The sequence below is a fragment of the Euleptes europaea genome, chromosome 1, assembly GCF_029931775.1.
Source record: "Euleptes europaea isolate rEulEur1 chromosome 1, rEulEur1.hap1, whole genome shotgun sequence".
In the NCBI taxonomy this organism is placed as follows: Eukaryota; Metazoa; Chordata; class Lepidosauria; order Squamata; family Sphaerodactylidae; genus Euleptes; species Euleptes europaea.
This window is the reverse complement of record NC_079312.1, coordinates 89,845,736-89,870,128: the sequence shown is the minus strand read 5'-3', so window position 1 is coordinate 89,870,128 and position 24,393 is coordinate 89,845,736. Positions and strand designations below refer to the sequence as shown.

Sequence of the window (24,393 nt, the reverse complement as noted above, 5' to 3'; positions counted from 1 at the left end):
AGTATCTACTTCAGTGAAAAAAATGAAAGGAATTCATACCCTTGGCCCAATGTGTCCATCTGCTCCCCTTTCACCAGATTCACCCTAAAAAACCCATATTTATTATTTTAGAGTATTAATTCAGTGATAGTAATGTGTCTTGAGGTGCACAACACAAACAGCAGCAGCTTTTAAAGACTGCATCAGCCGAATCAGATAGAAGGCACTAAAATCTCCTGCAGACAGTTGGAACCCTTTGAACATTACAAACACCACACTGCTCAAAAGCCAAGCCACTTTTAAACAACTATGAAATTAACACGACAAATATTAAAAACAAAGAAACAACACCTCCCAAAAGCCAACAACCCAACGACAGCCTGGCAGGTCAGCATTACAAATCAAGATTATCATCACATTTTGAAAGGAGAGCACTTGAGGATATTCTCATGCACACAAAAAAATGATCCACCAAAGTGTGATATATGGTTTGATGCGAATTCCATGAAACCCAGTCTAATAGTAATAAAAAAGAATAGCAACTTGGTTAAATTGCCTTTGCATAAACAAACTATTTTCCCCTTTTAGCTATAATTTGTTTATTTCTAGGCTAAGGCTCATGGACGATCATTCCATCATTGCTAAAATGTTGCATCTTAGTGTGAAGACATGTAAAATTGAATGATTGTTCACGCCTGGATCTTTCATAACTGTTGTCATAACTGAAGTCACTAACAAGCATGCCAGTGAACTGAATCCTGGTTCAAGGTATCTGTCTTGCAGCTCCCGTATTGACCTGCCACAATCTCCACCTTCTTAACAAAGGCTAACAAAGGACACTGCAGGCTGTGTGCCAGAGACAGGAAGGCTAACAGCTTGAAACAGTGTTCAGTTTGCTGGCATGCTAATCTGTCAGTTCAATTATGAAGCTGGACTCATGGTGCAAGTCATGGACATGATGAGATTCCACTGCTTTTATTGCATAGAATATAAAGGCATTAATATAGAACTGTAAATACATCATCCTTAATCCCTTCTCAAAAACTATATCAGTTTAATGTATTTTATACATACTCCTAGTCTCTGCTAGAGTGGGCGAACCTATTAAGATGGTCCACCTCTGTTGGCTACTGGTTCCTACAGACATCCGGGATATCCTCAAGAAACCATCAGCTTCCATCTATTCTGCACCATCAGTACTATGCCCGAAAAAAGGTTCAGAATTCACCTATTCTTTGGTTCAAGTTCTAGAATATTCCAAAGCTGCTTCTGTGCAGAATTCATACGTACGACTGCACAGAACCCATAAAGAAGCTCGGCTAGATTGCTACGATTGTTTCTGTGTGGGGCTACCCCTAACAAGTGTCCAGAAATTTCAAATGGTTCAGAATGTTGCTTTGGAATGGGAACATTACATCTTTCAAAGTCAGAATCTGACTTTGGAATGGGAACATTACATCTTTCTTCCATGAACTGCACTGCTTACTTAAAGATGCTGTTTTTGACCTTTAAAGCCCTAAATTGTTTGGGTCCAAGGTACATGAAAAACACCTACTTCTTTATGAATCTTCTCACTCTCTATGATTTGCCAGTGAGGTAGAAGCAAGGTTGTCAAGATGAAACCTTCTTAACATTTGCCCTAATGTTGTGGAACTCACTGCTATATGATGTCTACTTCTCCCTCTTTCTTGGTTCCTCATAGGGGCTGGTTATGTCTATACTTTTCATTTGAACATTTGATATTGGATTGTGAGATGTGAACCATTTTAATGGTTTTTTTAATCTTTGTGCTGATGCTCTTGATTTTATAATGATTTCATGGTTTGTTTTTAATATTTGTTGTGATCTGTACATAGGTATACAAGTCTTGTAAAATAATATGAGTGAATACATAAAACATTTATATTTTATGATGGCCTTTGGCTGTAATAAAATAAATAAAATAAAACTTTTATACATCACTATTCTGTGCACTCAAAGCAGTCTGACAATAAAATTAGATACATAAAATCCATAAATGCGTAAAACACCAGCCAAACAGAAATCCAAAAACAAAGGAAAATTATAACCCAGACTAATATCATCTAAAAAAGCAAAGCTTTTCATCCTTTTCAGAAACTCAAAAAAAGCAACATTTTCAAAACAGTTTCTAGATGAAGTTTCTACAATTTGAGTACCCGGCAGATACTCAAAAGGAATTCTCCAGGAGAATTCAACAGACCAAAATCCTGCTAGAGAACCAGAATTTTGGTCTGTTGAAAATCACATTCTTTGAGAATTTGGCTGATGAAGCTTTTTGGCGAAAATGTTTCCGGATAAAGCGTTCCCCTCCCTGTGGCGCCGGGAGCCTCCCGACTTCCGCCCCATTTTATGGGGTGAAGACTTCTATCAGCCCTCGGGCTGTTGCTGTGAAATAGGACGCTCTTCATTGATTACACAGTGACGTTATTGCTCTTGCTTTGGCGTCTCATCACAGTGTTAATTTTCACCATTCTTTGGGAGCTTCATATATCTTGGTCTCTTTAGCTTTCAGTTACATTTTATATGTATGATGCACTTTGTTGCATATAGTTCTTGATTAATGTAAATATATGTAAAAAGAATACAACAAGAATTGTTCATTGCAAATATTTATTATAACACAGCGTGTTACAACATAGTGAGCCCGTGTGCTGTTTTTTTTCCTTATGCCTCCAGGTAGGGCCTGGAGATCCCCTGGAATTACAATTGATCTCTAGATATCAGTCCCCCCAGCAAAAAAAATGGCTGCTTTGGGGGATGGGCTCTATGGCATTATGCCCCACTGAAGTCCTTCCCCTCCCGAAACCCTGATCTCTCCATCCCCATCCCCAAATTTTCAGGAACTTTCCAACATGGAGTTGACAACCCTAATATTATCTCAAATTTTTGTACTGGTTTCTTAATTTTGTATCATGCTAGAGTGCATTACTATGAAAGCACAAAGATTAAACTCTTTAAAAACACACCTAAATTATGTTTTGGGAATCTGTGATAGGCGGTTGATGGGGAAAGATTCAAAACTGCTCTGGCAGTTCCATTCAAGCCAGAGATGCTGCTATTGAACTGTGTTGCTATGATTCCTAACAAACTAAGGGCTCTTTCACACAGCCCAAATAATGCTCTTTCAATCCACTTTCAATGCACTTTGAAGGTGGATTTTTCTGGGTAAACTGGCAAAATCCACTTGCAAACTATCGTAAGGTGCACTGAAGTGGATTGAAAGTGCATTATTTGGGCTATGTGAAAGTGCCCTTAGAGTTATTACATTGAGTCTAATAACTGTGCTGCAAGGTTCACTTTTGCTAGGTTATCAATTTGAAGCCAGTGCTACATTCCAGCAGTGGTTTGAGAAAATCAAGGATTTCTAGTCCTTCATTAACTTACTGCTTATCAGCAGAACAAGGATGCTGTGAAATTAGATTCGCTGTGGTAATTCAGTGGTTAGAGAACAATACTGTTGATGTTTAGATGAGACATTTCAATGATGGTTTATTAACTCATTTTTCTTTGTGTAACTTCAATGGTTACTTTCATATGTATTGGAAACAAAAAAACCTGCTCTGGCAAAGGGCATGGGAAAGAAAGATGGGTAGTAACTGGCGGTTTAATTACTAGAAGAAAAAATGCCAGACCTTCCCGTGCCAGAAATTCACTCTTTCCAAGCTAGAAATTCATTCCACAATACCAGGAGTGTGTGGTTACACCGCAGTGAGGAAAAGGCACTCTTCACATACACAGGAATATTTTCTTTATCTCTTTGCAATATGGTTTTATTCTTGAATGGCTCAAATTTATTTAGAATCCCCAAAGAGGCCTACTTTTTCCTGTAGTGAAAGATGATTATATTGTACATTGCTTTGATATTAGGCCCTGACAATCTTTTGGTCTTCTCCAATGTACATCTTTCTTGTTGGAGGAGTTGTATAGATAAGCATCCTTCTTCATCCTTCCATCTTAATGCCAGATGCTGGCGAAGGTGAGAACAATCGATTGGCAGTGGCTATTAATTAGTGAGTAAAATCATTCTGCACATGCTCAGAGGCATACTTTCCTTTCCAGAAAGATGGATTGCAAGGAATTATTAAAAGCAACCACCAGGCTGAGTAAGGTGGGGCACTGGTTTTTCTCCCACCTCAGCTCCATGGCTTATTGTAATTATGAGGCAAATTCCCAAGTGCATATAAGAAGAACAACCTAAGACTTGTATACATTTCACTCAGATTCTCCATCCTGTAACTCTGCCCCCACTGACATTCAGGGGCAAGAGAAAGGAGGTTAGGGGATAGTACAAATGAGAAACAAGAGCTCAGTAAATAAAGGGTTCACTGACTCATGACTGGGGCCATCTTGTGGCTGTTTGCTCCCCCCGCCATCCCTCATGAAGAAATTAGGTGGATTAAGCTGTCTGCACATTTAACGGAAGAAATTCAAGGAAGGTTCCTTGAATTTTACTACTCTTAGCACTGATGAGTATACCTACCTGTGGCCCTGGAAGCCCATCTATGCCTCTCTCCCCCTTTGGGCCAATACTTCCTTGTTCTCCCTGTAGCAAAAGAAGTTTAATGAAAGCAGTTCAAAGAAAGTTCCTAAGCAAGGATTACTCTTACTACTGGTGAGTATGATACCTACCTGTGGCCCTGGAAGACCATCTATGCCTTTCTCTCCCTTTGGCCCAACACTTCCTTGTTCTCCCTATAGCAGTTAAAAAAAGGTTAATGAATGAAGTTCAAAGAAATGTCCTAAGCAGAGATTTTGCTACTGTTAGTACTGGTAAGTATGATACCTACCTGTAGCCCTGGAAGCCCATCTATGCCTCTCTCCCCGTTTGGGCCAATACTTCCTTGTTCTCCCTGTAGTGAAATAAATTTAGTGAAGAGGTTCAAGGGAAGTTCCTAAGCAGGGATTTTACTCTTAGTATTGGTGAGTATGATACCTATCTGTGGCCCTGGATATTTGCCTTTCTCTCCCTTTGGGCCAATGCTTCCTTGTGATAGTTGAAAGTGTTTGAAGGATCGAGGTCCAAAGAAATCTCTAGCAGCACTTCTACTTCTCTTAATATTGGACTGTATGATACTTACCTGTGGTCCTGGAAGCCCATCTATGCCTTTCTCTCCCTTTGGGCAATACTTCCTTGTTCTCCCTGTAGCAAGGGTTGCCAGATTGCCTCTCTCTTCCGGCAGGAGGTTTTAGGGGCAAGGCTGGGGCAACAACCCTGCGCGTATGGCCATGTGCAACATAATTATGTCACTTCTGAGTTTACCCTGGAAGTGCTGCATTGCAACAGGACACTTTATTACTAACCCCCCCCCCCAAACGCTAGCGTTTTGGTGGTTTGAGTGCTAAAGCATCTCATCACAATGTGGCTCTTCCAGGTTAACCCGGAAGTGAAATAATCACATTGCGTGCAGCCACACATGTGTGCGATCCCCACTCCGAGCCAGCCGATGGATTGGTAGGCACTTGCCCGCCAATCCAAGCAACCTGGCAACCCTACCTATAGTAGTTGCAAGAGATTCAGGAAAGAGGTCCAAGAAAAACTTGCAGTTCCTTTTGCTGATCAAAATTTCATGTTCCATGGATGCTTACCCGTGGCCCTGGAAGTCCATCTGTACCTTTCTCTCCCTTTGGTCCAACACTTCCTTGTTCTCCCTGAAATTGGCACAAATTACAAAGAAACTCAGTATCATAAGAACAGAAGAAAAGCCATGCTGGATCAGACCAAGGCCATCAAGTCCAGCAATCTATTCACACAGTTGCCAACCAGGTGCCTCTCGGAAGCCCACAAACAAGACGACTGCAGCAGCATCCTGCCTGTGTCCACAGCACCTATCTTAAGTCCTTGTTACATTTTATTGAAGCAGTCCTGATTAATTTTTAATAACTGTAAACAATCAGTTCTAGATTATCAGTATTGCTTCATGGCTCTCAAACACCAAATGTATTTAGAATCTCTACTAAACACTATAAGTATGTCAATCACAATTCTTTGTGAATCTTCTTATTTTTATTTTCTGAATTGTGTTTGTTTTTCATTAATTGATAAAAACATTTCACTGATTCTGCTTTAGTGGTTTGCAGTATGTAAAAAAAATCAGTTTACCTTTGGCCCTTGAATCCCTGATTCTCCTGGAATTCCAGCATCACCCTGATGAAACAGAACATACCTTGGTGACAGTGAAATTCAAAAGTGTATTATATTTGCTAAGGACAATGGTGAGAACTTGGCTAGGCAATCTGCAAGCCAACACTCCCCGAAAGTCAAATTGGCCCTAAGTCAGAATTTGAGACAGACTTCAACAGATTTTTTAAATTATTAAAACAAGAGCTAAACATCTGATCAGTTAGCTCAGTGCTGCTTGGTTTGCAATGTACCTAAATCAAGGAGACTTTGCTCCTTGTCAGTGGAATGTAATAAAATTTAATATGTTTATGAAATCTTGTAGCCATATGTTGTGTATGGTTCTGAGTAGTTTGCGTTAGTCATAAAGCGCCTTCCATCTCAGCTACAAATACTTGCGGCCTTTATAAGGTCCATTAAGGCAGCAAGATCTTTAACTAGCTAACACAGTCCAACAAACCACACATGCATCTGCACACACTCAGCTGCCTTGGGGAAATATGGCATGGAGATTTACTCTTCTTGGAGGGCCATGTCACATTTCAGCAAACCACTCCATGTGGAATAGTCCTGGGGATATAATAGTGAGGAACGATAAATGTTTCATCCAATATACGTGTGTGTGTAATAAGTGGTTTGTAGCAATGACTCATGTGAGAATAGCTGCTGGATTTCCCCCCCTTTGCTGTAGTCTTGCAATTGGCTGCTGGGAAACGGGATCTGTAACTAGCAATGTTCCAGATCTAACATTGTTTACTTCATGGAGACAGACCTCAAAAAGGTGCTACAAAGATGTGTGTATTTATTGGTTTGCAATGTCATCCTAAGCAGGAAGCCATGGCCCTCAGTTTGCAAGACCCGAGCAAGGCTGTTAACGATAAGATGTTTTGGAGGTCATTCATTCATAGGATCGCCATCAGTCGACTTGACAGCACTTAACACACACAAGCCCGTTGACTTCAATGGACTTCGAGTGGTGTAACTCTGCTTAGGATGGCACTCTCACAGTTGCTATGCCTAAACATTTCAACTGAACTGTTTTCATTTCTCCGAGAAAGAGTACACGTGTGCATGAAATACTTCAAGCATAAGGCATGCCAATTTCGGTATTTTACCACTTCTTGTGTGTGTATGTGGCCCACACGCATTCCCATACCACAAACACAAATGCTCTTCTTGTTCATCTTGTTTATGAATTATACCAAGTTTTATATTCTTTGATATCTTGACACATTTTCAGTCAATATATAATATTAAGAACAAAGTCTCTGAATGGATAACCATGAGTTGCAAAACTGGAGAACAGCTACTGTTTTCAGAAACAGGAAGCCTCAGGAAACATAACAAACATTAATTAAACTGGTACCACAAACAATCAGTGGTGCAAGAACCATTCCTCCGTGGTGCGATTCCTCACCACTAGGGAGTTAAACCCCATATGTTCAGCCTTCTCCATGTTGTACATTCAAACAACTTCCTAATGAGTTAGAATTCCACCATGGACAAGCAGCTCTTATGACGTTGGCTGTGTGTGTGTGTATGTGTGTGTGTGGTTATTGGGATATTCTTTGTGGTTATTGGGATAAGTATTTTGTTATTACTTTTAGATTACTGATGAAAACTTCAAGAATTACCATATGGACATTCTATTATGGCCACACAATGCTTTATAAATAATAGTAAGTAAATTAGCACAATATAAAAGTTTAACAAGATTAACGAGAGAAAAGGCAATTCAGAATATTTACTAATTAAAAAAATAGAAAACAAATTTGGCCAGTATAACAAGTAAATATACAATAACCTGGAATGTGTTTTTCTACAGATCTAATGACATTTCTTTAATTTCATTTAACATACACATACATATACTTTTTAACTTCTTTGCTCCAGGAAATACCTTGCTTCCTAAATAGTTACATTGGAGGCAATTAGCAATGTTTTGGAAGTAGTACTCCAAGATTAGTACATAGTAAAGGTTAAAAACCCTTTGTACTGATGTTTAAGAAATAATTCATAACTTACTTTTCCCCCGGGGATACCAGGTTCACCCTTGAAAGTAAATAAATGAAGCATGTTTTATGAGTTGTCTAAGCAAAAGGAATATATATATTTTACTTAACCGAAGTGCAAGAATTATTTCTAGTTGAAATTTATTACATCTTTCCAAATGTACAGGTAAACCTATGCAATTTCCCCCTGCTTTAAAGCTTTCATTGAAAATGACAGCATATTGTGTATTGATGACATACAATGATTACATCATACAGATGGTAGTTCTCAAGCATTTAATCCAGATTATTTCCTCTGAAACCAATACAACTACTCTGGGGTACATGGATGAAGGAATAATTTTAGAACATATAAATTGCTATTTTTACTGACTGGGTTTAATTCAAGTGATTCCAAATATCTTATAATAGTGATAGTTAGATATATTTGTCATTCTGTCCACTGGCATTAAGTGCTCATTTTAGCTTATACTGAAAAGTATAATAAATAAATAAATAAAAATGTGGCTGTGGGTATGAAGATATTTGAAAAACTCACAACCTATGCAAAGTTACTAATACAACTAAAACATATCAACACTAAATTGTTAAATTGTTAAATGCTGCGCCAGATCTTTACTAGTAAATTGGATGAAGATTTAATAGTATACTTCTCAAATCTGTAAACATACTAGAAGAAGAAGAGTTGGTTTTTATATGCCAACTTTCTCTACCATTTAAGGAAGAATCAAAACGCCTTACAAACTCCTTCCCTTCCTCTCCCCACAACAGACACCTTGTGAGGTAGGTGTGGCTGAGAGAGTTCGGAGAGATCCATGACTAGCCCAAGGTCACCCATCTGGCTTCATGTGTAGGAGTGGGGAAACCAACCCAGTTCACCAGATTAGTGTCCGCCACTCATGTGGAGGAGTGGGGAATCAAACCCAGTTCTCCAGATCAGAGTCCACTGCTCCAAACCACCGCTCTTAATCACTATACCACGCTGGCTCTCAGCTAGAGAATGCACTACTAGCTAGAGAATACACTAACATTCAGACTTACAGCCCATTCCTGAAAGTTGCAGGGGATGGGTGTAGCCGCTGCGCCGCCACTGTGCCTCCACAGAGGTTTTGTGGCTGCTGTGGGGGGGGGGTTAAATTTAGGGGGGGGAAATGGGGAAAAAGGCCCCACTGCAAACAGTGATATTGCACCACCAAAAATGGTGGCACAACAACACCGTTGCCTTAGGGTTGCACTCCCAGCTCAAAAGGGGTTAGGTTGGGGTTTTTTTTTGGTGTGGAATTAGATGCTAGAAGAACTATTACATACATTATACAGTCAACTTTGTAAATGTAGAGCTAGCTTTGAGTCCAGTAGCACCTTAGAGGTATAAACTTTCAAGAGCCAAAGTTCCCTTTGTAATGTAGGGAGATCATGTTGTAGAAAAAAACAGCAATTTCCACCATGAGACCCCTAGCCCCATCAGTAAAATGGCACACAGACCAAAAAAAAAAGGGAGAAAGATGACCAAAATGAAGTGCAGTAAACCTGCCATCTACAGAATTCACCATAGGAATACAATAACACCCACTATAAGGTACATGTGAACACATTTTGTTCAGTTAGTCCTATGGACTTAAGGAAGGTCTACCCCCAAATTTTGATATAATCTAAAATGTGTTGAAAAATCATTACAGATATTATTTCTAGCCTATCTTTAATCTCTCAGGTCCCCTAAAACCCAACTGAAAACAAACATTTACCATGTGTCCATTTTAAATAAATCCTGCTAGGACTATGGGTGCAAACTTTTCCTGTATAGGTACAATACTTGCAAGTTAAAGGATTTCTATAGGCCATAACAAGGTTCTATTTTCTTTACTCTCACTTCTGCATTGCGTGCACAGGGACCTAATGCAACAAATCATTACGAGGAATGGGAATTCTGTGAGCATTACCCATACTCACACGATCCACATTTTGCTCAATCAAGGAATACAACCTCCAAACTTGTATGTCTTGACTATGCAAAGGAATCAGACTAGACAGGGCTACCTACAACAGGGTTCCTGTCAGTGACCCTCATTACCTGCCGCCACTCCAAGCAGTATCAGGAGAAAAAGAAAACCACTGGTGTTGCACATGGTGTGATGTCACTTTTGGGAAAACCTGGAAGAGATGTCATGTTGCTCTAGCAATTGCCAGAACCTCTACTTGCACTGCTCTGTTGTTTTGTGCTGGCCAATGGCCGTAACAATAAATGTATATATGGGTTTACTCTATGGGTTTACCAGGGAGTTTCTGGTAATTTCTGGAGTGACATGGCACCACTTCCAGATTTTCCAGGAAGTGACCTTATGATGCAGACAACACTGCACCCCCTATATTCCTAGCCCCCAAGCATGGCCTGGCAACCCTAGGAAACAACTACAAGCCTCCAATTCTCCATAATAGCTTAGCCAAGTATTTGTATGTGCCAGCCAAGTCCCCTGCAGAAGGATTTGAGCTCCATGTACTTAGAAACATTCACAGTTCTTTGAAATCTGTTTATCCTTGGCGAGTTACAATGATTACTACTGGCAACTGCTCTTAAGGTCAATTCTATTTACTAGTTCAACAAAACATATTTTAATGCTTTATGCGTGAACAATGGCCCAAACAGCTCTATAACTCACTTAAGAATATACGTTTTCATAAGATTCACTGTCAAGACATATTCAATTTCCTACAGAATGTCTCAATGCTGATTTTAAATACAGCGAGATCCTGCAGTACTTATGCAATGCAGATGATTAGTTGCAAAAAAAGCGCAAATTTGAGCAGTTTCTTAGGATAACAGCATTTGAGATGAAGTCTGGTAGGCCTAGGCTCAATGTCCCAAGAGGATACAGCACTCATATTCATATGGGGAGTATAGCAATTGTATCATTAAGAAAACATATTAAGTTATACCAAATTAAAAATGTGTGAAATGTGGCACAACTCAAGATTGAGAAGGACATGGAAGAGCGTTGGGAAAAGACTCACCTTCTAAAGACAGAGAATCTAATAGTGCAATGTAGAAAGCTGGCTCATTAAAGCAGACTAGGCTGATTGTTTCAGCATCCTGGACAATGCTGCAAGACCAACAACTACCATCCAATTTTTAGCTTAGCACAAATAGTGGTAGTTTACTTGGTGTTGGTGATTAACATATGAACCCAGAGGCAACAAAAGCAACAGTTATTATAAGCAGGCAGGACACAGAGCAAAGCCAAAGCAGAAATGGTACACACACCTGAGCTAGGCTAGGCAATCATCCCATGCTTAGTATGTGAAAATGAATTCACGAAGGTTAGATCTAATATCAAGGAGTGCATACTGACCTTGACACCTGCTTCTCCAGTTTCTCCTTTTTCACCCTAGACAAATACAAATTTGATCACTTAATCATGGACAATGAATGAGTTTCTAAAATCTGTTTTCCAATAGCCTCCTTTAAAACCTAAAACCCAACAGAGATGTACAGAAGCTTTAAGGAAGAAACCATAAAAACGCTGTGGTGATTGCAGATGTAGATTAGTGTTATTCATTAACTAATTCTAATATATGAAGCTACTGGGCTATATACTCTGTATACTTGGATTTATAGTTAGTACTAACACAGGTGAGCCACCTGCATTACCTTCACCTTGATCTCTTAGAAGAAATTTAGATGAAACACTGCAACGCAATCATCTTTGTTCAGTAGCTAATGACCATTAATCTGTCCTTCTTCCAATAAAAAAAAGCACTCTGGTGATTATTTGCAAAAATGCATCATGAGGAGAATACTTCCCCTACCAACGCATGCATATTAGTTTACAACAGCTCCTTTTGCTATTAACTGCTCCTTACAGGGAGGCCTTGGGGTCCCCTTGGGCCATCTTTTCCTGTGTCTCCAGGGGGCCCTCTTGCACCTGGCTGTCCAGGAGGACCTGGTGGGCCAGCAGCGCCATCTTTACCTTGATCCCCCTATAAGAAGTTTAGACAAAACATCATATTGTAAAAAATGAAGTTGCCGATCATAAACCGTAGCTGCAAACACTCTTTTCAGCACGATGAAGGAAATACCAGGAGACATGGCAAAGGAATTGTTATGTTTTGAGGATAATAAAAGATTTAGGCTGCAAATTGTCCCATGTTTACATAGTATGATATTCTCACTAAGAATATATTTTTATTATTCTGGACTTAATTACCTGACAACAAACATGGTTGTTAGCATTTTTAACCCATCAGTGCCCAATCTGTGTATATGCATGCTACTGGTAGAGTGTACTCTGATACTTCCACAAACACTGGACTATTGTGCTCTAGGTCCACGAAGTTCCCACAGGTCAGTGAAAAGTCTTCCCTCTTTTAATGAGAAGCAGGTAAAAGAAATACAGAAGGATTCAGGTTCTTTAAAATTCCACAGCACTACTGTGAGAAAGCATGGAACAAAACTACTGTCCAAATTTACAGAATTTTTGATCCACACCTAATCCTGATATTTAGATTCAAGAGAAACCTACTTCAGGAGACTGAATGGTAATACAGACTCAATTCAATGAATAGGAAAAATACAACATTTGTAAAACTGGATACTTTATCTGAATACATTTAGTGAATTTACAAATATCTAAAATTGCTGAGCAGCAATAAAAACATTAGTTTATTTTAACATGGATCTCAGAGGATTCTAGCATTTGTAAGGCCCATTTATTTATTTTATACCCTAACATCCTGCCTTTCTTAAGGCTGTGTTCTTAGGGTTCCCAAATGATTTTGCACCTCAATTCTGATCAAACTAAGACCCGTTTAGCTTTAAGAAGGTTGCTGCTCAGGTGCCTTTATGGCTATTTAAATCCTGTAAGGTCAAGAAAGATAGTGATCTGCTGAAATATTAACAAAATTTTAATGCAATGTATGTAGAAAATACAAAGCAATGTCTTTAAATGAAAAGGGGCCAGATGTTATAGCATGAATACACACAGAATTGAACTGCTAGCATACGTCTCATATCATGCTCACAGTGGGTTACTGTCAAAGTCAAGAGAAAATACATATGAATCAAGACAACTATAATGATGGACTCACACTAACCACACTCGTGGGGGTAGGATCCTATGGAAGGACCATGAAAGAAACACTGATCTTCCCGACTTTCTTGGGGTCCCAGGACCCACGTGGTATAGCAGCCATATGGGTTGGAAAGCTGTAGTGGGAAGAGGGAAGGTGATGAAACCACTCCCTTCTTCTTCAGTCAGTGAAGCTCTCTTCACAGAAGAGGAAAGGGAGCATTTTGACCCCCTTCTTTCCCACCACAGCTTCCTGACCTATGTGGTTAGTATTCCATGCAGGTCCCACGACCCAAGAAATAAACTTTCCTGAATTCAGAAATGGCTGGTGGGGGGAAGGGAAAGCCAGGAAAATCTGCAGCCATCAGCACCTTCCACTGACACTTGATCCAACCCATAATGTACACAATAGGCACAATCCAGAGAAATGTGCAGCCAACTGTGTATGTTCACAGAGGATTTTTTATTTTGTTTTTCTCCAGTCCCCTATCCTCAAACAACAAAGCAATTTGAAAAGTCCAAAGCAGATTCTAACATAGTATGGCCAACTATTCCATATGCGGAAATTACAATTCTATAATACCAGTATTCATTATTTTTTAAACATGGAGAATACTTTTATCTCAATCCTGTTCACAGCATCTCTACAATGGCCACCATTATATCTGCTCTGCTGATAATTCAGCCAAAAGAGAGGCTTGCTAAAGTGAGCAGAAGACTGAAACCACATCTCTGAGATATATCATTTGAATGACACCAATTATCATTATTGTAACCTGGATTATAGTCTGCTGTGAAAAACAAGAATTCAGGCATCCAAGGTGGGGCTATTTTAGCAGATGGAGATAGCATTAACCCCCCCCCCCCAAGACTGGACCATAAAATTCTTTATAACATCTGGACAGGATGTCCACAGTGACAGACTTGTATTTAATGTCATCCTGCTATAAATCAGAAATTTAACTTGACATCCTTGGAAAGTTCCAGTTCAGAAAATCTCCTTTCTGACTTCTATGATGAATAACTGAATCTAAGATAGGACTGGTCCCTATTCGCCTATTAAAAGTTTTGCAGCTACCATTATTATTTGTGATAGGTATACTAAAGCCATAATGATCCTGAAAATAAAACATTACAAGATAACAGCCACTTTCCAACATGGGTCTATCCAATAAGTAAAAAAAACAAGATCTTGATCAATTTTCAAATTATAATTTTCAAAAATTAATTGCTGTGAACAAGAAGAGATTTAGCTAGTTGGGAAATAAGATTGGTTCATTACATTTGTATGTTTTTTTCTTCTGAGGTTTATTATGGAAAGTTAAGCCCTGATGATGTCAAATCATGGACCAGAAATAGGATTTGGGATTTCAAAAGCAGTGTCTTGATTTATGTATTTATACACTTTAATTATATTTACATTAATTGAAAAGTCTCTTTTTTACTTTTTATCCTGCAAAGCTCACAGGGTTTGATACAATAACTGCAGTTGTAATGGAGACATATATCAAGTCCCTTATGAGGAAAGGCTTGGGCCTAGGAATATATGCCTTTAGACTGTAAACTAGGGTTACCACTAGTCCCAGTGGGACAGGAGATTCCTGCCCTCAGTTTCATTTCCTGCCTCTACTCTGAGCAGTGTCGGGAGGAAAATAAAATGAAAAATGGCCATTGGGCCTATGGCATGATGTTACTTTAATGGAAAACCCAGAAGTGGTGTTACGCCCTTCTAGGAATAATTGGAAACTCTATAGTAAAACCAGCAATTCCTAGAGAGGACTAATGACACTTCTGGGTCTGTTCTGGAAGAGATGTTAGTCCTATCTAGGAATCACCAAAAAATTCTATGATTTTAACTAGGCTTGGCAAAGCTCCTGCAGGTAGGAACAGCTTGACAAAATGTTCACCTTTTTCAAGGAGGGGGCACTCAAAATTTGATGTTGGGGGAAGGGATACAGGGAGAAGATGTTAGAAGCCCAGTATTCTTCCTGACATGTTAGTTTTTTAAATATATAGGAATCTTTTTCACAGGGAAGCATTCCATCAGGCAAGCTTTACATGCAGTCTGAAATAGTACCATCTGGTGTTTGGTGACAACTTGCCCTTTCTCTTTACAATTTGAAGACTATAGGGCGATTAGTCAATTTTTAAAACCATGCCTCTGTACAAAGAAATTGGGCTAAAAATTACTTGCTGTTATTATGGACATAAACAATTCTGGCCAGTAACCAAAAGGATTTCATATTATTGGGACATTCTTTGAGACTCAACTCCGCTCATGTCAAGTGTTGGCAAAGCATGTCTACTTTAGTGGAGACAACTGCTGTATTCTCTCAACATGATTACAATAAGCCATATGTTCAAGGTCAGCTGGATCACTGTTTAAAATTTTAAGTGGTTATCTATATAATGTTTTGTTTTCACTTTATTGTAGTGTAATGGCAAACTACTAAATAAAAAAACAATTCTGATTCTAGTCCTGTTATGTGGTCTACTTTGTGTATTACAGTTGTTAAGAGATGTTATTAGAATGTAAAAGGGGAAAAAACAGGAGAATAAAATGATAGAAATGAAAGAGACGTTATTAGAACATAAATTAGAACATTAAAAAAGAGAAAACCCTCACAAAAAAACACAGCAAACCACAGGTCTAAAAGCAATTCTACCTTAAGGATTCGTCGGCTAAAAATATGCTGATCAGAGAGAAATCCATGACTGAGGCGAGGAAAAGCCATCTAGTCAATGTGCGGCAGGAAAGACAAAGAGGTCAAGACAAATATTACGATGACAGAGTAAATTTTAAAATTTCATTAAACATTAGATAATAGAGGGATCCCAGTGCTGAGTCAAGAACTGGTATTTTGAAAAGTAGTCAAGAAACAGCAACAAAAATAGTTTTAAAATACATTATTCACTGGGTGCCATATTGGGTGGCATGAGACTGAACATTTCTCCATTAGGTAAACATTCAGTTCACAGCTTAAAAAACAAAATAAACTATCAATTTTTATTAATTCCATTACTTCATAGTGACAGTTTTTATGCTGGCCAATGGCCGTAACAATAAATTACATAGTGACAGCATTCTCAAAAGGACAACAACATAATTTTACTTCAAGTGTCATAATTTGATAGCAAAATTCTTGTATCACTTTTGGAAGACTACTCAGCCAAATTTCAGCTGGCTACTATTGTCTGGAGAATGTTTTCTTGGGAGGAGAGTACATTTCATGTTCCCATTTTGAGCAGAGATGTTGAATTTGAAAAGTTCGATTTTTATACTTTTCTAGTAATCAGGGTGTCTTGGAATATGTATATACAAAACATCAGTTTTCTAGGAAACTTAAGATAAATTTAGCTTGAGGTCAATTGCCCAACAATTAAGAGCTGTAACTCTACTCTGTCTCCCCCTACTTTCAGAGATAACATGAATGACCACTAAGTTCCTTGCTTAGGGAATGCCTCCTCAGTAACTGCTTGTCTGGCTCCAGACTTTATGACTTTTCAGCACCAGGCTAAATTTTTTCATTTTCCTTTTGTTTTCACCTAGACCTTTTGAGATTGCTGAACCTTCTTGCATGCTGCTCTTATTCTTTTATATGTGTTGCCGCTACTTATTGCTTTGCTGCTGGTGTGTATTCTTATGCTGTTGTTTTATTGTATTTGTTCAAATTAGTTTAATGTGTTTTACTGACTGTTGTTATTTTAACGCTTTTGAACTATGTAAGTCTCATAAACCCTGTTGAGAGCATAGTATAAAAGTATACTAAATGAATAAAAAACATTAAATACTGATAGAAGTACCTTAACAATTTTGACTAGTCAAATGTGCTGAGTTTGAAGACCAATATATTGAGGTTTAAGCTAATCAGGCTTTCAAATTGTAGAACCATTCACAAGGCTGCATAGCAAGCTCACAGTGAATCTCAATTATAAGCAAGTATGCTAAGCCCTAAAATAATGTGTAACTTGAATTACTGTGTATACTTATACATGGTTTATATAGAGAAACTTAAGCTTGGCTGCCTTAACGGTCAACTCTTTCAAATAAAGGTAATTTTTGACAGCCCAATAAACCTGTTTTTTAAATGTACTTTAAAAAGTACATTTGTATCTTCATAGAAGGAAACAAAAATGAATATGATTGAAATGTCTACTTCTAAAAGCACCTACATGTATCAAATCCTACAGTTCTCTCAAAAGCTGGAATAAAATAATTTACCACTGATATAGAAGCAAGTCAATAAGAAATGTGGACAAGAAGCACAGAACTGGAACCAGAAGCATCCCTCCTCAGGTTTGATAAGGGATGGAACAGTTTAGACTATGACATTTGGAAAGACTGCCAGCTGCTTCCATGGATTTGATTGAGGAGGTCTGAGGATTCCCAAATTGCATTTAGCATATCTCACACAGATGTTTTTCAGTCTCTTCATCTAACTGCTGCCCTGAGGCAAGTGTCCTTAAATTAAATGTAGAATGGTTTGCTTGAATGAATGAATAGTTCAAATCTAAGTTGAAGGAAGACTAACATCCCACTACTGCAGATCTGGTTTAGTATATTGTAATTTAATTATAATATAATATAAGCAATGCTAGAGTAGTAGCACACATTAAAAGGGAGAAAAAAATTAAAATATTTAGTAGAAATACCAAGCTGGGGCTGAGCCAGGAAAAATGAGTTTGAAACAAATGGACATCCCCTTAAGTAACCAAGGCTGCAATCGTAAGAACAAATACCTGGGTGTAAGCCCCACTGAATAAAATAGGACTTACTTCTGAGTAAAAATGCACAGGAAATGTCCTTTAGAAGTTGGTTGGCAAACTTTTTTCAGCTCACATGCTGTGACTTGTGTGCTAGTAGACCATTCAAACTGCATGTACAGGGTTGTCAACCTCCAGGTAGTGGCTGGAGATCTCCTATTACAACTGATTTCCAGCCGATAGAGATAGGTTCACCTGGAGAAAATGGCTGCTTTGGCAATTGGACTCTATGGCACTGAAGTCCCTCTCCTCCCCAAACCCTGCCCTCATCAGGCTCCGCCCAAAAAATCTTCCACCGGAGGCGAAGAGGGACCTGGCAACACTATCCATATATGACGTCTCTGATACAACTGTGATTGTTTCGATTTTAAATTAAAAGAAGGAAATCTGGGGAAATCTATAACTACGACCTATTGAAGAAAATATATAGTCTTCGTGCTTTTCTATAAGAAAAGTTTCATCACACAGGCCCGATCCACTGATGAAATAATAAAGTTCTGCAGAAGTTAGCATAGTTCATAATGTGTAAAAGGAAAAAAAATGAATTAAATGAGGATTACTCTCTTAGAAAATTGAATACTTTAGAGAAATGGTTCTTTTTTGGAACCATTAACAGCCACTAATTATTCTCCCGTTATCGTCACCAGAAAATGAAACCTACAATAATGCATCCTTCCATGTAAAGCCACAAAATAATTTTAGGATATAAAGCCTACTGGGCCTACTACAAGGCTAAAGCAAAGACACTGCCCAGGCAAGAGAAAAAATAATAATTCAGGCCAGATGTGTCATAGGAAAGAATGTCCCAGAAACTGTATGAGAGAACAGAAGGACTGAGAAGCCAAAGCAATGTCCTAAACATCCAGAAACATTTTATTTTGTACTTGTATGTGTGAGAGAGGATCAAACTGTTAGCACCATAATCTGATTACTTCATAGTCCTGCTGAGAAGCCAGAGTGAGGCTTTTCCTCAGAACACTGGGGCATGAACATATTTCATAACATGAACACTTCTAAATGCAGGGGGCTTTTATGTGAAACTGGTAACATCTGGGAACTGCTTGCAAATATTTTCCTTTCTGTTAAAACAGACAGTTTCTGAATAAATTGCCTTAGAATGGTTTATGTTTAATGCATGGCTATGGCACTCCTTTAGGCACAATGTTGGATCTGGATCTAGCACTAACAGCCACTAAACTACTTTTTGCCAGAGTTTTCCAAGGTACAATCTTGTTTCATGATTTTATATTGATGTGGTTTTCTTCATAAAGTACCACAAAGTTTTCTACGTGGCCAGTTTGAAGATCATAGTACAGGTCTGAGAGAAGTTCCCAAATCCTCTTTTATGAGGTGCTTGCAGATATAATTTGGACAGTGAAATGATGCAATATTATGTAACGTAAGCAGCTCAGCTCTTCTGATAGCACACAGGAAACATTTCACCTGCAGAACATATTAGCCTGTGAGTTTATTGTACTATCTGGCAAACGAATTCCCATTTCCTTAAACACGCCCTATCCTGACCAAGGTCGTGAAATTAGAGACAATAGAGAAGCACGGTTTCTTTAATGAAAAAGTTCTAATGTATAATGTTTTGAATTATAAAGCAAAAGAATGCTGGAATGCAATCAGAGCAACAGCATGTAATATTTAAGCCTTTTCGTTAATCACAATGAATCTGGACTCAATTCCTTCTGTATGAGGACAACCATATTATTGAAAAATCCAGAAACATGCAAGATTCTAACTTGGTATCCACCATGTTTCACATATATACAGAGTTCTTAACATAGGCTTAATACAAACTCAAACTGAAAACAATTTTAAATTTGTTCTTTTCTTTCTATCCCCCACCTTCAATTTTCTTGCAAACATCTTCTGTCATGAAGGTTTGAAACTTACTTTTACTTTAAAATGAAACCCAAGATCCTTACAATTCTACCTGAAGAGTTGGCCAGTATGCTAGCTAACTCTGCTGAATCCATTTTACTTTTCCACACTAGGGTTTTTTTTAGACTGTAAAGAAGCAGTCTGTTAAGACAGAGCTTCTGGTCTTATTTGTCAGCCTACTTCTGATCTGTAACTTCACTGCTGTTTTAAAAAGTATTCAAAATAATTTCCAGGACACCTCAGTTATTTTATTTTTAATATCAGGAAATATTTTCTCTCAATGCTCAGTTTCTCATATAGACACACGCAAGACACTTAATAAAACTGCTTACAAATCTGGGCATGGGGAGGAGATGGAAAGGAAGAAAACTATTTTTTGCCTACAAACAAAAGTGTCTTTTTTAGTTCCGTGAAAGCATATGTTCTCATGTGGGCATGCACATTGTTTGCACTGGATTCGGTCCCACTCCGTAAAATTAAGCTCAATGCGAATGAGTCACTGAAAGTAAGATATCCACATGCTAGACTGTAACTACTCTAACAAAGCTTGATTAAATTCTTACTTTTATAGTTAAATGAGGCAATCCTATGGATAAAGATCAAGAAAAGATGAAACAAGTTCAGTCACTTTTCTGGTTACTATATGTTCTTTCTCTGCCTTTTAACATTTTATCCAGCTGATGCTTGTTTCAGTTTAGGCTGGGATGTTCAAATACACGCAAAATAGTTAAGGCACTGTTTTCCATCTCATCGTGATGATGATTACGTACAGCACCACATGCTCTTCTTTGCAAAACTTTAGAAATCCCTCTTAAAGGCAGGCCCTGCCCCCTCCCAAGGAGTTTATAGTCTAAACCAGCTGTGATCAGACAACACAGGGTGAGGAGAGAAAGGCTTGGGTAGTAAGAGGTTAATATGAACAAATGCAGCTACACAAATTTGTTTACAGATGGAGGGATGAGAACAAATGGAACCTAAATAACAGATACTCTTATTTTCCATTGAATTTTTCCCTTACAATATAAGCTTGAAAAGAATAATAATGATCCAGTTATAATCTACATATTTTACTTTATCTGCTTCTGTTTATCACAGCCAAATCTCAGACCAGAAATGTTTATAACTATGAATGGTGCTTACCCTTGGGCCAATGTCCCCTTGATCACCCTATAAAACAGAAAAATGAGCATTTCCTTATGTTACTTTTCATTTATCTATCATTTCCACTGTCACTTGGATTAAAAAAATCCATCCATCACATTTTGCTCTGCTTTTACAGGAAAAAGGGCATTCACAGATTGTCCTATCATTTGTTTTGCCCTCAAAGATCCCTGTGAGGTGAGTTAGGCCAAGTGACTGGCCCAGAGTCATCCAGCGAGACTCATGTTTGAGTCAGGATTTTAACTCGGGTTTCCCCAGTTCAAGTCCAACACTCTTAACTACTAAACCACACTGACTCTCCTTTATATATCAGACCCAAATTACAAATGACTAATTTAGCTGTACTGAGCAGTTGTTTGTGTATGTGTGTACATGTGTGTGTGTGGGGAATCCAAATCAGGGCAGTATTTTGGAGGTTTTTTCTCTTCTCTCTTTTTGGAGAAGATTTTGTTCCTGATTGGAAATTTCCCTTCTTGCTTTCGGTTCCAATAGGGGTAGGGTTGCCAACCTCCAGGTACTAATATTCAAAAACAAACCTCGTGCTAAAGTAGGAAGTTAAATAAATAACAACAAGCACTGATGGCACACAACTTATGTAATGAATTAGGTAAAATCCCATACAATAAATTACAGTTTGCAAAATATTCTGTAATGCCCGAAATACTGTAAAGTATACAGAAAGCGGTGGGGTTACGCTAAATGGCGAGGTGGCTCCAGTTGAGATGGAGGCGAGGTGGCACTCCGAGAAGATAATTGGAAAACCTGGACAAGAGTCCCGTGGCACTGGAGAAGCGTATAGGGGCATTCAACGATGTATAATTCAATTATCCGGGTTTTCCAATTATCTTCTCGGAGCGCCACCTCGCCTCCGTCTCAACTGGAGCCGCCTCGCCATTTAGCGTAACACCACACTTTCTGTATACTTTACAGTATCTCGGGCATTACAGAATATTTTGCAAACTATAATTTATTGTATGGGATTTTACCTAATTCATTATATAAGTTGTGTGCCATCAGTGCTTGTTGTTATTTATTTAACCTCCAGGTACTAGCTGGAGATCAGAGCACCTGAAGAAAATGGCCACTTTGGCAACTGGACTCTATGGCATTGAAGTCTCTCCCATCCCCAAACCCTGCCCTCCCCAGACCCCACCCCAAATACCTCTCGCCATTGGCAAAGAGGGACCTGGCAACCCTAAATAGGGGAAATAAGAGAGGTTCCCATATTGTTCACCATTCTTTGGTGTAGGTTGGCCCTGATTTAGAAGCCTCGTGAAAGGTTCAGCAAATTAATGACCCAAGAGACAATATGGCACAAAAGCCAAAAGCCAAACAGAAGACTACTTGAAGACTTACAGAAGACTTACTAGAATGTTCAAGAACCAACTTCATCAGGAACTTAAAAGCAGTTTTCTGAATAAATAATCTTACCTTATCTCCTTTTGGTCCTGGAGGCCCCTGTAGAGATCAACAAGAAAAGAATAAGCTCATAGCTCATTAGCCTATACTTTTTGCTGCAACTTCCTCTTTCTATCTTTACTCAAAACAGACTGTTATAGCACGGTCATTAACCCTAGACTCATGTGCTTCTTTCATTATTAATTATAATAACTACAAAATGGGGTGTTTTGAAATTATTGTAATGAATATGAAAATAAAACAAATTCCCCCTCTAAACAGCTTGTAACGAAAAATCCCCATGATTTTCTTTCATTTTGTTCTGGTTTCTTTCATTATTACTGCCCCTTCCTCTATTGGTTTCACTTTCTAGGGTTTCCCGGGCCCCACTTGGGGCAGGGAATCCCCTGCACTGGGGCCTTCCCCTGGCACCAATCTGCTGGCCAGAAAGGGCTTACAGGTAGGAAAACTAGGCCTGCGTCGCTGGCAGCGTCACTTCTGGCGAGCACTAGAAATGACACCATCACATTGCTGGTGATGCAGGAATGCGCTGGTATTTGGGCAAAAACTCTATGGTAAAAATGACTTCTACCATACAGTTTTTGTCCAAATCCCAGAGATGTGATGACGTCACTTCCAGTGCACATCAGTAGTGATGTTGTCATGTCACCGGCGACGCAGGCCTAGGCCTAGTTTCCTGCCAGTAAATCCTCCCCCACACCTAGGGTTGCCAGCTCTGGGTTAGGAAATACCTGGAGATGTTGGGGATTGAGCCTGAGGAGGGTGGGGTTTGGGGAAGGGAGGGACTTCAATGGGATATAATGCCATAGAATTTCCAAAGCAGCCATTTTCTCCAGGTGAACTGATCTCTGTGGCCTGGAGATCAGTTGTAATAGTGAGAGATCCCCAGCCACAACCTGGAGATTGGGAACCCTACCCCCCACTGCTGCTGGTTGCCAGGGTTTACCTGGCAACCCTATACAAGGCAGCCAATATTTTCCAAACAAGGGCAGAGGATTGGTTCTTGTAGGTTATCCGGGCTGTGTAACCGTGGGCTTGGTATTTTCTTTCCTGACATTTTGCCAGCAGCTGTGGCAGGCATCTTCAGAGGAGTAACACTGAAGGACAGTGTCTCTGTCACAGCTGCTGGCGAAACGTCAGGAAAGAAAATACCAAGACCACGGTTACACAGCCCGGATAACCTACAAGAACCAATGAACTCTGACCGTGAAAGCCTTTGACAATAAGGGCAGAGGAAATACACAGTATTCCTCAGGGGAAGGGGGGAAATGCTGTGGACTTTCTTCATTGTCTGCAAGATTTAGCCACTGGGAATGAATATGTGTGTGAGGTATTCCAATCCTGAAGGATATGGGGAAGGGGCTTTGCTTTCCTCTCTCCACCCAATGTTTGCCCTGCTGTGCCAAATTTCTCCTTGCAGTCTGCTGCGGCTCTCCAAACTTTATTCCCCCATCCAAACAAGGCTACCTTAAGGTCTTCTTCCTCCTGCTGCCTGCCTGCCCAGATGCCTTACCCTCCTTGTTACACTAAATGTCCTGGCCTCGTCAGTCTGTCTCTTCCTTATGCTATTGTTCCTCAGGCTAACTGGCTGCAGTGCTATCTGTGTTACTATTTGGAATCTTTCTTTTTATTCTATCTTTCTGAAATTTGGCAGTGTGAGTCTCCCAGGCAAATAGTACAATACCCCTGAGTTTTGTCCAGTCTGGATGGGAAACCATTAAGGTACAGACCTGAGAAAAGTGTGAGTGTCTTCCATTCAAACCAATGGGGAATAATAATGAAATAGAATTATGAAAGCAAAGACAAAACAAAACAAACAATAATGGGATAACATAATATGAAACAGTCCACTAACAAAACAGTCCCTTTTTGAATTAATAACAAAACCAAAACAAACAAAACAAACTCCCATGAGAAAGCCTAATACACAACCAACGTCTTTTTTTTTAACTTTCTGCCATCTCAAAGA

The 24,393-nt window shown here is 39.1% G+C and overlaps 1 protein-coding gene across 1 annotated transcript in view; it reads right to left on the bottom strand.

Annotated features, from left to right (window-relative positions):
- The window catches only part of LOC130475803 (collagen alpha-1(XXIII) chain-like), a 428,306-nt gene that overhangs the window by 33,570 nt on the left and 370,343 nt on the right, over positions 1-24,393 (bottom strand). The window contains 13 exon segments of the mRNA XM_056847672.1: positions 40-84; positions 4,481-4,543; positions 4,630-4,692; positions 4,788-4,850; positions 5,079-5,122; positions 5,125-5,140; positions 5,587-5,649; positions 6,101-6,145; positions 8,144-8,170; positions 11,475-11,510; positions 11,986-12,102; positions 20,985-21,011; positions 22,437-22,463. Of these exon segments, the coding sequence (XP_056703650.1) occupies positions 40-84; positions 4,481-4,543; positions 4,630-4,692; positions 4,788-4,850; positions 5,079-5,122; positions 5,125-5,140; positions 5,587-5,649; positions 6,101-6,145; positions 8,144-8,170; positions 11,475-11,510; positions 11,986-12,102; positions 20,985-21,011; positions 22,437-22,463 (636 nt within the window).